The 14278-nt window shown below is 37.3% G+C and overlaps 1 protein-coding gene across 2 annotated transcripts; it reads right to left on the minus strand.

Annotated features, from left to right (window-relative positions):
• Nucleotides 1-7637: 7637 nt before the first annotated feature.
• Nucleotides 7638-13535, minus strand: LOC101888632 (transcription factor castor). Of its 2 annotated transcripts, XM_020035076.2 has the most exons (5): nt 13262-13535; nt 12498-12721; nt 9081-9876; nt 8609-9009; nt 7638-8539 (listed from the first exon to the last, which is right to left on the minus strand). In XM_020035076.2, the coding sequence occupies exons 1-5, from the start codon at nt 13506-13508 to the stop codon at nt 8147-8149; spliced, it is 2061 nt and encodes a 686-aa protein (XP_019890635.1). In that variant the 5' UTR covers nt 13509-13535; the 3' UTR covers nt 7638-8146. The 2 variants fall into 2 exon arrangements, with proteins under 2 accessions (XP_019890635.1, XP_011290507.1); XM_011292205.3 differs by having other exon boundaries at nt 12498-13535.
• Nucleotides 13536-14278: the final 743 nt, after the last annotated feature.

The following is a 14278-nucleotide window of genomic DNA, read 5'->3' on the forward strand; positions in this document are numbered from 1 at the left end:
TATAAAACTAAAGCAGAACATAAAACTACATTGTAAGCCTGTCTATGATCTTTACTAAGGTTAGAATTCAAAGTAAGTGAATTAAAATTTTGTTCATTATGTAGCCATTGGAATGTGGCATTTTCCCAGATAATTTTATAGATTACCTTGGAAAATGTGATATTTCAAATGTCTAAATTTTAAATTTAAAATCAAAATCTTTTCCCCCTCATATTCTCAAAACTGTATTAGAGCTATTTGAATATAGTCTAGCTAGGATATCCTTTGTTCTTTTTCTATTACCAAAACAAAACAAATTTTTCCATAATTTTCTTTTTTTATTTGGAACTGTAAATGTTACTTATTTTGGAAAAAAAAAACTATCCACTTGAAATAATGATAAAAAATAAGCAACAAAATACTAATATTAGTATAAATATTTTATATCTCTCTCATTGTTTTTTCTTTTATTATTGTTATTTTTATTTAATTTTTTTACTTTGTTGTACCATTTGTTTAGGCAAAAGTAATGACATTTTCCAAAAAAAATCTCTGCAATTTTTGTACCAAAAAAAAAAAAACTTATCTAAAAAGGATGCTTTTTAACAATACCACTGAGAGCATCCTTTTTTCTTTTAAAATAACCCGCAATCGAACACAATTATAATTTTAATTTGTTTTTTAATAATTTTTATTATTATTATTATTTTGTCTCATCTTACCCCCATTGATTGGCAAACATGTATGTGTTTTAGTTTTAACCAAGTACCTTTATTATTAATTATTATTATTATTATTATATAGATAAAAAAACAACTCTTTTTTTGTATTGTTAATAAGTCCTCCTTGTATATGTATATTTAAATGAAGAAAGAATTCAAAAAAATACAAATAAAACGAAAATTGAATTATATATTTGTTATTATAAAAATGAAAACGAAAACAAAAACATTTTATTATTATACACAGCAAACATAACCCAATCATACCTATATACATATATATAATTTCTTTTTTTTTAGTTTTAATTTAAAACAAATGAAAAATCAATAAAGATTTTTAGTCATTTTTAAAAAAAGACAAAAAAACATAAAACCAAATTTGAAGGGACTTTTTATTAAATTATTAATTAAAAGAGCTCCAAGGGTTTCGTTTGAATTTTTTTCTATGGAAAAAAACCTCAAAGAGACCCAAGGAGGGTCTCGTTGAATTTTTTTCTATGGAAAAAACCTCAAAGAGACCCAAGGAGGGTCTCGTTGAATTTTTTTCTATGGAAAAAACCTCAAAGAGACCCAAGGAGGGTCTCGTTGAATTTTTTTCTATGGAAAAAACCTCAAAGAGACCCAAGGGTCTCAGCGAATTTTTTTCTATAGAAAAAACCTCGGAGAGACCCAAGGGTCTCAGCGAATTTTTTTCTATAGAAAAAACCTCGGAGAGACCCAAGGGTCTCAGCGAATTTTTTTCTAAAGAAAAAACCTCGGAGAGACCCCAGGGTCTCAGCGAATTTTTTTCTATAGAAAAAACCTCGGAGAGACCCAAGGGTCTCAGCGAATTTTTTTCTATAGAAAAAACCTCGGAGAGACCCAAGGGTCTCAGCGAATTTTTTTCTATAGAAAAAACCTCGGAGAGACCCATGGGTCTCGTTTGAATTTTTTTCTATCGAAAAAACCTCGGAGAGACCCAAGGGTCTCGTTGAATTTTTTTCTATGGAAAAACCCTCAAAGAGGCCCAAGGGTTTTTGTGAAATTTTTTTCTATGGAAAAAACCTCGAAGAGACCCAAGGGTTTCGTTTGAATTTTTTTCTATGAAAAAAAACCTCAAAGAGACCCAAGGGTCTCGTTTGGATTTTTTTCTATGAAAAAAACCTTGAAGAGACCCAAGGGGGGGTCTCGTTGAATTTTTTTCTATGGAAAAAACCTCAAAGAGACCCAAGGGGGGTCTCGTTGAATTTTTTTCTATGGAAAAAACCTCAAAGAGACCCAAGGGGGGTCTCGTTTGAATTTTTTTCTATGGAAAAAACCTCAAAGAGACCCAAGGGGGGTCTCGTTTGAATTTTTTTCTATCGAAAAAACTTCAAGGAGTCCCAAGGGTCTCGTTTGAATTTTTTTCTATCGAAAAAACCTCGGAGAGACCCAAGAGTCTCGTTTGAATTTTTTTCTATCGAAAAAACCTCGGAGAGACCCTGTTATAATTGAATTCGTTTATTGAACTGAAAAAACTGAGAATACATATTTGACAACAAACATATTGATATCAAAGCCTATTAAGATTATGTTAATAATATTGGACAAAGTGTTTTATGCTAAAGTACAATATTTGATTCAATTCTCAACACTCTACCTGAATTAAATATTTCTTACATTATAATTACAAAACAATACAAGTTGGAAACTAAGCAATGCCAAAAACTCCTTTAAAATATTCCAACTTCTGTGGAGTTACTGCCTTGGTAAAAACGTCAGCAACCATTTCTTTTGTTGAAAGATACTTCAAAGATATTTCATTGTTGTCAATTTTCTGTTTGATAAATTTGGCTTTAATATCCACATGCTTTGTCCTTGACGAATACTTGTTATTTGTAGCCACTTGTATAGCTCCTTTGTTATCACAATACAAAACCATGTTGACATTGTTGTTGGGATTGAGTTCTTTTTCTAGTCGTTTCAACCAAACAGACTCCTGTATAGCTGCAGTTATTGCCATGAACTCAGCTTCCGTTGAAGATAGTGCCACCGTTTTTTGTCTTTTTGTGGACCAGGATATTGCTGCTGATTGAAAAATAAAGACATAACCAGTTGTCGAATGGCGGTCGTCCAAACTTCCAGCCCAATCTGCATCGCAATAGCCGGTAATATCTTCTTCTAAATTTTTCTTATAGATGAGCCCTTGTTCTATAGTTCCTTTGAGATAACGCATTATTCTTTTTACAGCTTCCCAATGCGCTCTACCAGGATTTATTCCGAATCGGCTCAGGATATTCACAGCATAGTATATATCAGGGCGCGAAACCTGAGCAGCGTACAACAAGCACCCAATAGCTTCCATATACGGTGTTTTCGACATTTTTTCCTTTTCAACTTCGGTTTTAGGGGACATACTTTCGTATAACTTCTTATTATAGTCCATTGGAGTTGAGGAAGGGTTACAGTCATTCATTCCGAAACGTGTCAATACATCTGATATGTACTTAGACTGATCAATTTTGATTCCATCTTCAGTTCGGGATATTGTCATACCAAGAACATTAGACACTTCCCCCATGTCTTTCATTTTAAATGTTCTTGAAAGTGTATTCTTGACAGAATTTATTTCGTTTTCGTCATTGGAGAATATAATTACATCATCTACGTATATTGCAATATAAATCTTCTTTTCATCTGTCACCTTTGAATATACGCATTGATCCACTTCTCCTTGTACAAAACCCATATCGATAAGTTCCTTGTTTATGGTTTCATTCCATACTCTCCCAGATTGTTTCAAGCCGTATATGGATCTGTTAAGCTTACAGACTTTATTAGAAGCATCACGGAAACCTTCGGGTTGTTCCATATATATGGTTTCTTTTAAAATCCCGTTTAAATAAGCGCTAACGGCATCCATCTGATGAATCTTCATGTCATATTTTGCTGCCAATGCTGCTAAATACCTTATTGATTCATACCGAACAACTGGAGAGAATGTTTCCATATAATCGATACCTTCAGTCTGTGTAAATCCCTTTGCGACTAGTCTTGCTTTCCATCGCAACGTGTTTCCATTGGAATCTTGCTTGGTCTTGAACACCCATTTTGACTTCAGAGCTTTGCATCCTTCAGGAAGTTGAACCAAAGTCCAAGTATTATTGACTTTCAAAGAATTCATTTCATCTTGCATGGCTTTTTTCCAATGTTCAGAATCTTCAGACGACATTGCCTGTTTTATAGTCTGGGGGTCTGAAGAAACATATTCTATTGCAGAAAATGCCGTTGATCGTTGATTACGGTTTGCTATCCTTTCTGATCTTCTAATATTTTCAGACGTTGGTATTGGTCGTGAATTACATTGATTTGGTTCCCATTCTTCATCATTTGGGTCCACATAGCCATTGTTATCAAAACATTCTGAATCCAAAAACTCACTATCAGTTTCAGAATCACTACGAGGCTCATTTTGAATTACATTATTGCCATCCAATTCGGTTGACTCCATATTCGTTGATACATTATTCACTGTTTGGTTCAAAACATTATCCATTTCTTCATCTGGAGATTGAATTAGCAAAGGATTGTACAGATTAGAAGATGGCGTTTCAATGTTTGAGTGAACATTTTCAAGAAATACCACGTCACGGCTAACAATTATTTTTTGATCACTTGGATCAAATAATCGATACGCTTTACTTTCCGTGCTGTATCCAACCATGATACATTCTAATGATTTTGGATCAATTTTAGATCTTCGTTGTTTTGGTACATGGACCAAAGCTGGACATCCGAAGACTCTAAGATGCTTCAAATTTGGTTTTCGACCCGACCATAGTTCTTCGGGACATCCTTCATTTCCTCGGCATGGCACTCTATTTATCAAGTACGATGCGGTAGAAGCAGCTTCTGCCCAAAAACGTTGATCTAATCCACTGTCGATAAGCATACATCTTACCCTTTCTATAATCGTCCTATTTATTCGCTCGGCTACACCATTTTGCTCGGGTGTATATGGACATGTTTTTTGATGTATTATTCCACTTTTTTTCAAGAATTCAGAAAAATGTTTGCCGGTGTACTCACCCCCATTATCCGATCGTAGAATCTTGATTTTTTTAGAACACTGGTTTTCCACTAAAGCCTTGAATTCTAAAAATTTCGGAAATACCTCAGACTTTTTCTTGATTGGATAGACAAACAGTTTTCTTGAGTAGTCATCCACAAATGTCAACAAAAAACGAGCTCCCGAGAACGAACTTTCTTTTAGTGGACCAACAACATCCGAATGAATAATTTCCAATAGCTCTTTGGCTTGAGTACCGACTTCTCTACTCACTTTTCGGGTTTGCTTTCCCTTCACGCAGACAACACATGGTTCAGAACATTCTTTGCCAAAATTTATGCCAACATTTGCGCTCTTGACATCACCCAGTTTCGCATTACAGATATGCCCCATCCTTCGGTGCCACAAATTGAAATCATTGGCCATGGTAAAAGCTTTACCCTTTTCCTCTTTCGAATTGCATTCTAACCGGTACAATTGATTCTGCGCAGTTGCCGTTGCTATAACACGTCCATTTTTATCAGAAATGCGGCATTTTTCACCTTCAAAAGTCACCCTTTTTCCATTCTTAGCCATTTGTCGAACGGAGAGTAAGTTGGTACACAAATCTGGAACATACTCCACGTCTTTGATTGTAACACATCTCTTATTTTTTCCAGAGCCAACTTCAATATCAACATATCCAATGGAGTCCACTACGAGTTCATGCTTATTCGCAATAATCACCTTTTTATTAAAAACATCACGGATGTTGTACATGTGGTTCTTCTCATTCGTCATGTGGTTGCTTGCTCCACTATCAACGTACCAGGCATTTAAACAATCTGAACTTGAAGTGGATTCCGTAGCTTTTGCACACGCGCTCACATCGGTAGTTGTAGCAAATAAAACATCCGACTTCTTTTCATGCTTCCTTGTAGCTCCATTGTCATTTGGCTTCAATTTGCTGGGACAATTTCTTGAGATGTGTCCAAGTCCACTGCAATTGTAGCATTTGATTTGCTTCTTACCTTTCTTGATACCTTTAGATTGTAACGCCGATTCTTTTTCTGGAGCTCGATCGAATTTCGCATCTTGAAGTAGAACATTCTTCACCTTATCCACCGTCAATTTCTCCTTGGTATTTTCCACGGCCATCACAAGCGGTTTAAAGTCATCCGTTAATCCAGCTAACATTAGAGATGCAGTCAACTCATCGTCAATGTTTAAGCCAGCATTTTTCACTTTAATAGCCACTATAACGATGTCATTGACGTATTCCTGAATGGATCCATAGTTCTGTAGCTTGATGTTCACAAATTGCTTCAGCAATTCAACTTTTCTGGTAAGGCCCGTATCTTCGTACGCATTCATCAATGCACTCCAGGCATTTTTCGCGGTAGTTGAAGTTGCAATGTGGCCGTAATTGTCTGGTTCAATCATCAATGTTATCTCGGCTAAAGCTCTCGCATTCAATTCAGCATCAGCGGTATTATCAACACATGCCTTCCAGCACCCTTTAATGACCAGATATGATTGCGCTTGCCTCTTCCAAACATCAAAGTTTTCGCGTCCACGCAATCTTTCTAGCGGAAAAGCTATGTTATTACCAGCCATTTTAATTTTTTTTCACAAACGTCACTAGTTTTCAATATTAAAAAATGTATCTATTTTGTTTTGCCGAATATTTTTTTCAAACGTGACTAAGGCCCATAACCTGTTATAATTGAATTCGTTTATTGAACTGAAAAAACTGAGAATACATATTTGACAACAAACATATTGATATCAAAGCCTATTAAGATTATGTTAATAATATTGGACAAAGTGTTTTATGCTAAAGTACAATATTTGATTCAATTCTCAACAGACCCAAGGGTCTCAGCGAATTTTTTTCTATGGAAAAAACCTCGGAGAGAACCAAGGGTCTCAGCGAATTTTTTTCTATAGAAAAAACCATCGGAGAGACCCAAGGGTCTCAGCGAATTTTTTTCTATAGAAAAAACCTCGGAGAGACCCAAGGGTCTCAGCGAATTTTTTTCTATAGAAAAAACCTCGGAGAGACCCAAGGGTCTCAGCGAATTTTTTTCTATAGAAAAAACCTCGGAGAGACCCAAGGGTCTCAGCGAATTTTTTTCTATAGAAAAAACCTCGGAGAGACCCAAGGGTCTCAGCGAATTTTTTTCTAAAGAAAAAACCTCGGAGAGACCCCAGGGTCTCAGCGAATTTTTTTCTATGGAAAAAACCTCGGAGAGACCCCAGGGTCTCAGCGAATTTTTTTCTATGGAAAAAACCTCGGAGAGACCCCAGGGTCTCAGCGAATTTTTTTCTATGGAAAAAACCGCGGAGAGACCCCAAGGTCTCGTTTGAATTTTTTTCTATGGAAAAAACCTCGGAGAGACCCAGGGGTCTCAGCGAATTTTTTCCTATGGAAAAAGCCTCGGAGAGACCCAGGGGTCTCAGCGAATTTTTTTCTATGGAAAAATCCTCGGAGAGATCCAAGGATCTCGTTGGATTTTTTTTCTATTGAAAATACCACCGAGATATAGAAAAACGATATCTGGAATTTTTATTATTTATCCCACCATTATAGAATCCTTAAGGACTCCTCAAGGACTCATTTTGTTTCCAAAGACAGATGATTTTTTTTTCAAAAATAATTTTTTGTTTTTAATATTACAACAACAATTTGCTTATGTTTATCAAATTATTTACAAATTAACTATGGCCAATTTAAAAGGATACTTAAATTTTTTAATTGAAATTAAATTTTCAAAACAAATACAATCACAGTTTTTATGTTTTTTTTTTGGAGAAATTAAAAAGAAAATTTTAATTTAATTTTAAAATTAATTTTTATTGAAATTTTGTTAAATATTTTAAAACAAATGAAATGATTTGAAAAATACAAAAGTTTGAAATTTTGTTATTTTCAAATCAAGACATTTGTGGGTTTGGAAAATATGAAAAATATGCCAAAAATTGGAAAATTTGTTGCAAAAATTTTCAGAATCTAAAGAAGAAAAATCTTTTGAAAGAAATTTTCCAAATCTTTGGACCTTTACTTATGCGGACTGTCGTTTTGTGTCCTTGATAAGTAAAACCTTTAAGGGAGAGGATTTTTTTCTCACTCTCTCTCTCTTTTTCTCTCTCTCACGCTCTACCTAACCTGCCTGTCTTTTTTCTCTATTCCCAAGGAATTAAAGCCTTAAGCTTATCGGTGTCGACAAGCCAGCCCAATTCCTTTTTTCCTATTGCTCAAAAAAGGAGACGATCTCCCTGGATCTTCTGTGCGTTCAAAGATCTAAAAAACAAGATCGCCTTTTAATGCCCATCCAGGCCCAGAAAAAAAATGTTCGAAAGCCAAACATTTTGCATAGGGCCATGCCAGGGTGGAGTTAAAAAACCAAGTCTATAATAGAACCCTATAATACCCTTTTCATTCCTTAAATTCTGGTTTCTCATTGAATTCCTGTTTCACATTGGTCGTGGGGGTGTTGGGAGCCGCTGCAGCAGGCAAAGTGCTGGAACCCAATAAATTGGCCATATTGGCAGCTGTTAGACCTCGGGGATACAGATTTTGATAGAAGAGAGGATTTTGCAGTTGAAAGAGAGCCATCAAATGAGTCAGCTGGAAGTTGGGAGCATTGGGATCCACATTGGCGGGATTGAAGTTGGCCATAAAGGGGTTCATCAGGGGCATGGTGGGGGCCAAGGGATTTGCTGTACCGACCGCCGGCAGATTGGCATTTGAAATGGAGCTGTTGGAGTTTGAGTCGGCTGGCGATTCCAATTTCAGGCGTTTGGCCTCACTGGCTTCGGCAGGTAATTGCTGTAAAAAAAATTGAAAATAATTTTAATTTAATTGAATTTTAATTTTTTTTAGGTTAGGTTTACTTACAATTTTCTTTGGTGGCCTACCCCTTTTGCGGGCCAAGAAGTGTTCGGCGGACAGCGAAGACAAGGGGGTTGAGGTATTTGTGCTTAGATTTTTGTTGGCAGTAACGGCTGCTGGTGGCATGGCGCCCACACTGTTGGGCGACTCTTCTTCGCTGGAATCCCTTTGGCCTTTGAACTGCTGATAGTTTTGCTCCCCCTCGGCCCGATCATGTTTACGTTTGTGCGAAATCATTTGGGTACTGGAGTGCAGAATGTAATTGCAATTCTCCCGCACACAATGGATGTGATTGGAGACACAGGAGTATTTGCAGTCATCGAAGGGACATTTTTCGGTTTTCAGAATCTTTTTGAAGCCATCCTGGGTCAGTTGATGGTCCTTCATGTGGTAGACCTTGTGTTTTTCTGGAAAAGAAAATAAATTTCAATAAATTTTGGATTCCTTTCAGATTCAGATTCTCATTCTCAAGACTTACCCATATCGGCCTTGTTCTTGAAGGTGTGATTGCAGCCCTCGCGACAGCAGTGATAGTGGGAGGTCTTCTTGCCATAGAAGGGACACTCCTCAATCTTGCAGTTTTCATGGGCCCGGAAGCGCCGGAAACCTTCCTGGACAATTTCCGAATTTTTACGATGGAAATTGGCATGCATTTGGACATCACTGGTGCTGACATAGACCTTGGGACAATCCTCATAGATACAATGATAATGGGTCTGTTTCCAATTGTAGGCACAACCGGCACCATATTCGGGAGCACAGTCATCGGATGACGAGAAACGGGCAAAACCCAAGAGTAGACTCTCCTTGCGTTTCTTGTGCCACTTCAAATGGCGTATGATATCATCTTTTTTGCTAAGGATCTTTCCCTGGCAAGGTTCCTCATAGCAGTGGAAATGTTCGCGTAGATTCTCTTGGCGACACAGCGGATTTTCACACTCCAAATATGAGGAGTTTTTCCTTAAATGTTTAAGGTTCTCCTCGGTCAGGAAACTATCCACACCCGTCGCCGAGACACAAGTACTGCCCGTTAGATTTGTGGTAGAATTTGTGGCCGAGGTGGCCGAGGAATTGGAGGCCGTCGACGAGGATTTATTCATACCCGCCGAAGACGATGAACCCTCAAATGCCGAACTGCCGGTGTGCTTTGAAGAAAGCTGTTCACTTGAGGGTGGTGTTAGTATGGCATTCTTCAAAGTCACCGGGGTTACATTTGAGGGATCATGGTCTGCGAGGGGTTTCAGGGAGTATTCCGATTTCTCGGGAGTAAAGGGCTGCAAAGAGAGGGAGAGAAATAAATAAAAATTTAATAAATTCTGTTTCTTGTTTTTGCTTAATTTTAAGTTTTTTTCCGGTCTACAACATGTTCCAGCATCTCAAATTACCCTGCCCACCCATGCTCTGGAAATAATGAGAACTTCATTGCATGTGTTTCGGCGATTTGTTTATGTTTTGATTTCAAAAGAACAAAAATGTAAAGAAGAAAAAAAAAGTTCGGAAACACAAGTGTTCAAATTTTGTTACAATGTTGCCGATTTTTGTTGTTGTTGTTTTTTTCTGCTAATTTTTAATTGCGTTTTTGTTGTTGTTGTTTTTGGTGTAAACAAAAAAAATTCACAAGCTTCTTGAGATTCCAAGGAATTGTTCGTTGAAAGGTAAGAGAAAAAAGAGTTGGGGGAAAATGAGTAGGGGGCAGAGGGAGACTGGAGAAACCTTAGCCTTGGAATCTGAAGAAAAGTAATTCGAAGTCTCGTAGGTCCGGTCCTATAAAAGGTAGGTAAATATTTGTGTGAAGACTGGAGAAAGGTTGGTTGAAAGGATAAAGATTATTGGCTGAAGAAAGATTCACTTGGAAATGAACATTTATGAAGCTAAAGCATCCTGAAGGTGGTCTGAAAATTCGAAAAGAATCACCCAAAGGTGACAAAAAAGATTTTTGAATTCAACCTTTATTCGGCGCCACCCACGTCCAATTTAGTAGAGAAAGGAAACAAATAGTTTTCAAGATAAACCTAAAGGTAGTCCGCAAACTCGAAAAGAATCCTACGCAAATTTCCAAAAATAATTTTGAATTCTGGAATTTATTGAAATGGAATTGAAAGAATGCGTCCATTTTATCGGAGAGGCAGAAAATCGTAAATAAGATAAATATTTGCAGAGAATGACCCCCAACAGAAACTTGAATTCGAAGAGAGAGAGAAAGAGAGAGAGAGGGAATATATCTCGACGAAATTTCAAAAGAATTATTCACAGCCAATTTTTTAAGAACCCGGTGACCTTTTGTTAGGGAGTTGTGCTGGCAGCTGTGGGTCTTAATGCAATTCCCTTCCGGAGAATATCGCCTCTTTCATCTCCAACATTCGATGATTTCAGTACGGTTTCGGGGGAAAAAAGTTAAATTGATATTCTGCATAGTTTCTAAGAAAATAGGTAAACCTAGAGAGTTTATGTGAAAAGTGGCGCCCAATCACAGGCTGTCAACAGGGAAGTAAACTGGCGACTGTGTAATAAAATTACATTCTCATGCCTTCAGAAATGTATTTTTGAAAGCCAATGCCTAAGCAATTGCAAATTTAGAGGAGAATTTCAAGAGCATAGAATATTGGTGAAAAAGTGGCGCCCAAGCAAATGGTGCTCACAGAAGAAGATAGGTAATGGTTGAGATACTAAATAATTTCGGGAAGATAAAAGCCAAATAGATATGTTGGGTAGCTCTGAATTAAATAAAAAATCGCAAATTTAGGGAAGATTTTTCGAAGCAGAACCCCAAAACGAGTAGTTGGCGCCCAATGAAGTGAGTGTCCTATTGCGAGGAGAGTGTTGTCATAGAAGGAAAGTGTAGTCAGAATAGATCCCTAATTTTCGATAAATCCGAAATGATATTCGGAGAAGAGAAAGAAACTGGGAGAAAGTGCTAGATGTGTTCAAATGGCGCCCAATCACAGAAAGCTAATAAATGAATACCGAGAAGATAAGCTATGTAGCTGCGAATTAAATAAGTTATTGCGGATCTGCCGAAAGAGTCTAGAAGAAAATAATCTAGGCGTGCGGATGGCGCCCAATCAGAGCCTTTTTTAAAGGAGAGAGCTGGATCCGGGGGATAATCGGAGAACTGAATAACTAATTGAAATGTGAACTAAGTACCTAAACCTAGGATGAAAATTTCAACTGGAATGTCGAGGGTAAAAAATTGGCGCCCAATCACAAAGTGGTGATAAGGAAGTTAGTTGGCGGCTACGGAAAATGCCTGATAGATATGTTGGGAAGCGGTGAATTAAATAATCGATAGAAGATCTAAAGGAACAGTCTCGAAGAAAGCCATAAAGGTATAAAGATGGCGCCCAATCACAGGCTGGTTTCAGAGAGAGTGTTGGTGCTCCGTATTCGTTGGATTCGAAGCATATTTGAGGAAATGAATCTCTTATTGAAATTTGAATCTAGGACAAAAATTATGACGGAAATGTTGTTAGTAAAAAAGTGGCGCCCAATCACAAAGTTGTGATAAAAAGTTAGCTGGCGGCTAGGGAAATGCCTAAAAGCTATGTTGGGTAACAGTGAATGTAATAAGCAATCGCAGCAGGAAGAGTCTTGGAGAAAGTAGTAAAAGCGAGTAGATGACGCCCAATCACAGGCTGCTTTCAAAGAGACGGTTGGGGCTCCGTATTCGTTGAATCCGAAGCATATTCGGCAAAATGAATGTCTAAGTAAATAAAAAATCGCTGATGTGGGGGAAAGTCTGGAAGAAAATAAGGGGCTTCAAGTGGCGCCCAATCTGAAGCTTTTAATTCCGCAGTGTTTTTTTAGGTCAGCGTATGTCAAATAAGGATGTAGGATGGCATTCTAGTCCCAATCTTAACATAAAAAAATATAAAAAATAAAATATTTGTCAACTTACCATTTGTTTGGAATCCTCCATGGAATCCGAGGTCAATTCCAATGGCCTCAAACCGGATGTGGAATGGGCCGATGCCGTTAAGTGCATAACTTCGTTGGTCAATTGTTCGGTTTTAATGAATTTAACATCCATTTCTTCGCCATTATCCTCTTCAGTGTCGTCTACATTGTGGACATCCAAAGCGGCGCTGGTGGAGCCGACGGCGGCATTTGGTGTCGATGTCACTGTAGATGATTGAAGAAAATTATGGCTTGGTGAGGAGGTGGAGGTGGCTATAAAAGAAGAGCTAGAATTTTGTGCTGGAAAAGCAGAAGAGGGAAAGAAAAGAGAAGCACTAGATGGCTGATGAGGATGAGATGGAGGAGGAGGTGTGGCAGCGGAAGTGGAAAAGCCAGCAGCGCTGGAAACGCTGGCTCCAGCATAAACCCCAAAACTGTTGGCCAAATAATTCGCCGCCATGGGGGAGGAGGATGAGGGGGTACAGGACGAGGTGTGGGAGGAGGAGTTGGGTGTGGTGGGTGTTAGCAGGAGATTGGAGGAGGTTATTTGCTGTTGTTGTTGCTGCTGCAGCAACATCAATTGGGTCAAGGCCGGCAAATTATTCAACAACATGGGGTTCATGGCAGCCTGAGTTTGTTGCTGCTGCTGTTGCAAGAGTAGTTGTTGCTGTTGTTGTAGTAGGGAAATTTGAGGAGTAGCAGTGGAGATGGGAAAGCTGGGTGTTAAGTGTTGTTGTTGTTGTGGCTGTTGGATGCTCAAATTACTATTGGGACTACAACTACGGCTACTACTACTGGTGTTGGTGTTTTGGGAGAGTTTGCGTTTCTGGGTCCTTAAATTTGTCATTGCAGCTGCTGCTGATTCCAATGAATCCTTGGCCTTGACAGGACTTGGGGCAAATTGTTGTGACTGTTGCTGTTGTTGCTGCTGCTGATTTTGTTGCATTTGCTGTTGTTGTTGCAAGAGATTCATCATGTACAACTGCATTATGAATTCCAATTGGGTAGACATTTTGCTTCGGATTTTTTTCAAAACTTTTTTTCGAAAAAAAATTAATTTTTTTTTTTGAAAAATTTTTTCGGTTCTTTAGTTTTTCTTTCGAATTTTTTTCAAACTTTTTTTTTAAATATTTTTTTTTTCAATATTTTTTGAATTATTTTTTCAAAAATTTTTTTTCCAAATTTTTGTCACTTTTATTGGTTTTTTGATTTAGTTTTGCAATTTTTGTCACAATTTGTTTTTTTAATAATTTTTTTTTGTATATTTTTTCAAAATAATCCAACTAAGATTTTTCTTTGGGTGTAAAAATAATCCTTTTTCTTTGATGGTTATGTTGTGGTTTTTTGTCACTTCACGTAAAAATATTTGAAAATTTCTTTTCTATTCAACGTTTAGCGTTTCGTTTTTATTTTTTTGTAAAGCGAAATAGACTGCAAAGAGTTATTTCAAGCTTGGCTGTTGAGCTCAAACTGATTTAACTCTTCAACGGGGAGCAGTTAATATAGGAAAAATTTCCAAAAAGATCTCTTTGGAAATTGTCTAAAAAACTCACAAACAACCCTCTCCCTTTGTAAAAAGGCCAACAAAAAACAAGATTCTCTTTTTCTTTTAAAGAAGCACAACAAATGATCTCGCAACACTCTCTTAAAAAACCCATACAACTTCCCTAAACAGAGGGAGAAAGAAAGAGAGAGAGAGAGAGAGAGAGAGGGAGCAATAGGATCCGTTTGTTTTGTTTACAATTTCCAAAAAGAAGAGCATAAAAAAGCCAACTCTCTTTA

Source organism: Musca domestica, unplaced genomic scaffold (assembly GCF_030504385.1).
Source record: "Musca domestica strain aabys unplaced genomic scaffold, Musca_domestica.polishedcontigs.V.1.1 180, whole genome shotgun sequence".
NCBI lineage: Eukaryota > Metazoa > Arthropoda > Insecta > Diptera > Muscidae > Musca > Musca domestica.

What these genes read in the sequence shown, in the direction of transcription:
- LOC101888632 (XM_011292205.3), bottom strand. Translation starts at nt 13,508, where the DNA reads ATGTCTACCCAATTGGAATTCATAATGCAGTTGTACATGATGAATCTC. An exon ending in TGGAGGATTCCAAACAAATG is followed by an intron (nt 9,877 to 12,497) that starts GTAAGTTGACAA and finishes CTCTCTTTGCAG; the next exon opens with CCCTTTACTCCCGAGAAATC. An exon ending in GTAGGCCACCAAAGAAAATT is followed by an intron (nt 8,540 to 8,608) that starts GTAAGTAAACCT and finishes TTTTTTTTACAG; the next exon opens with CAATTACCTGCCGAAGCCAG.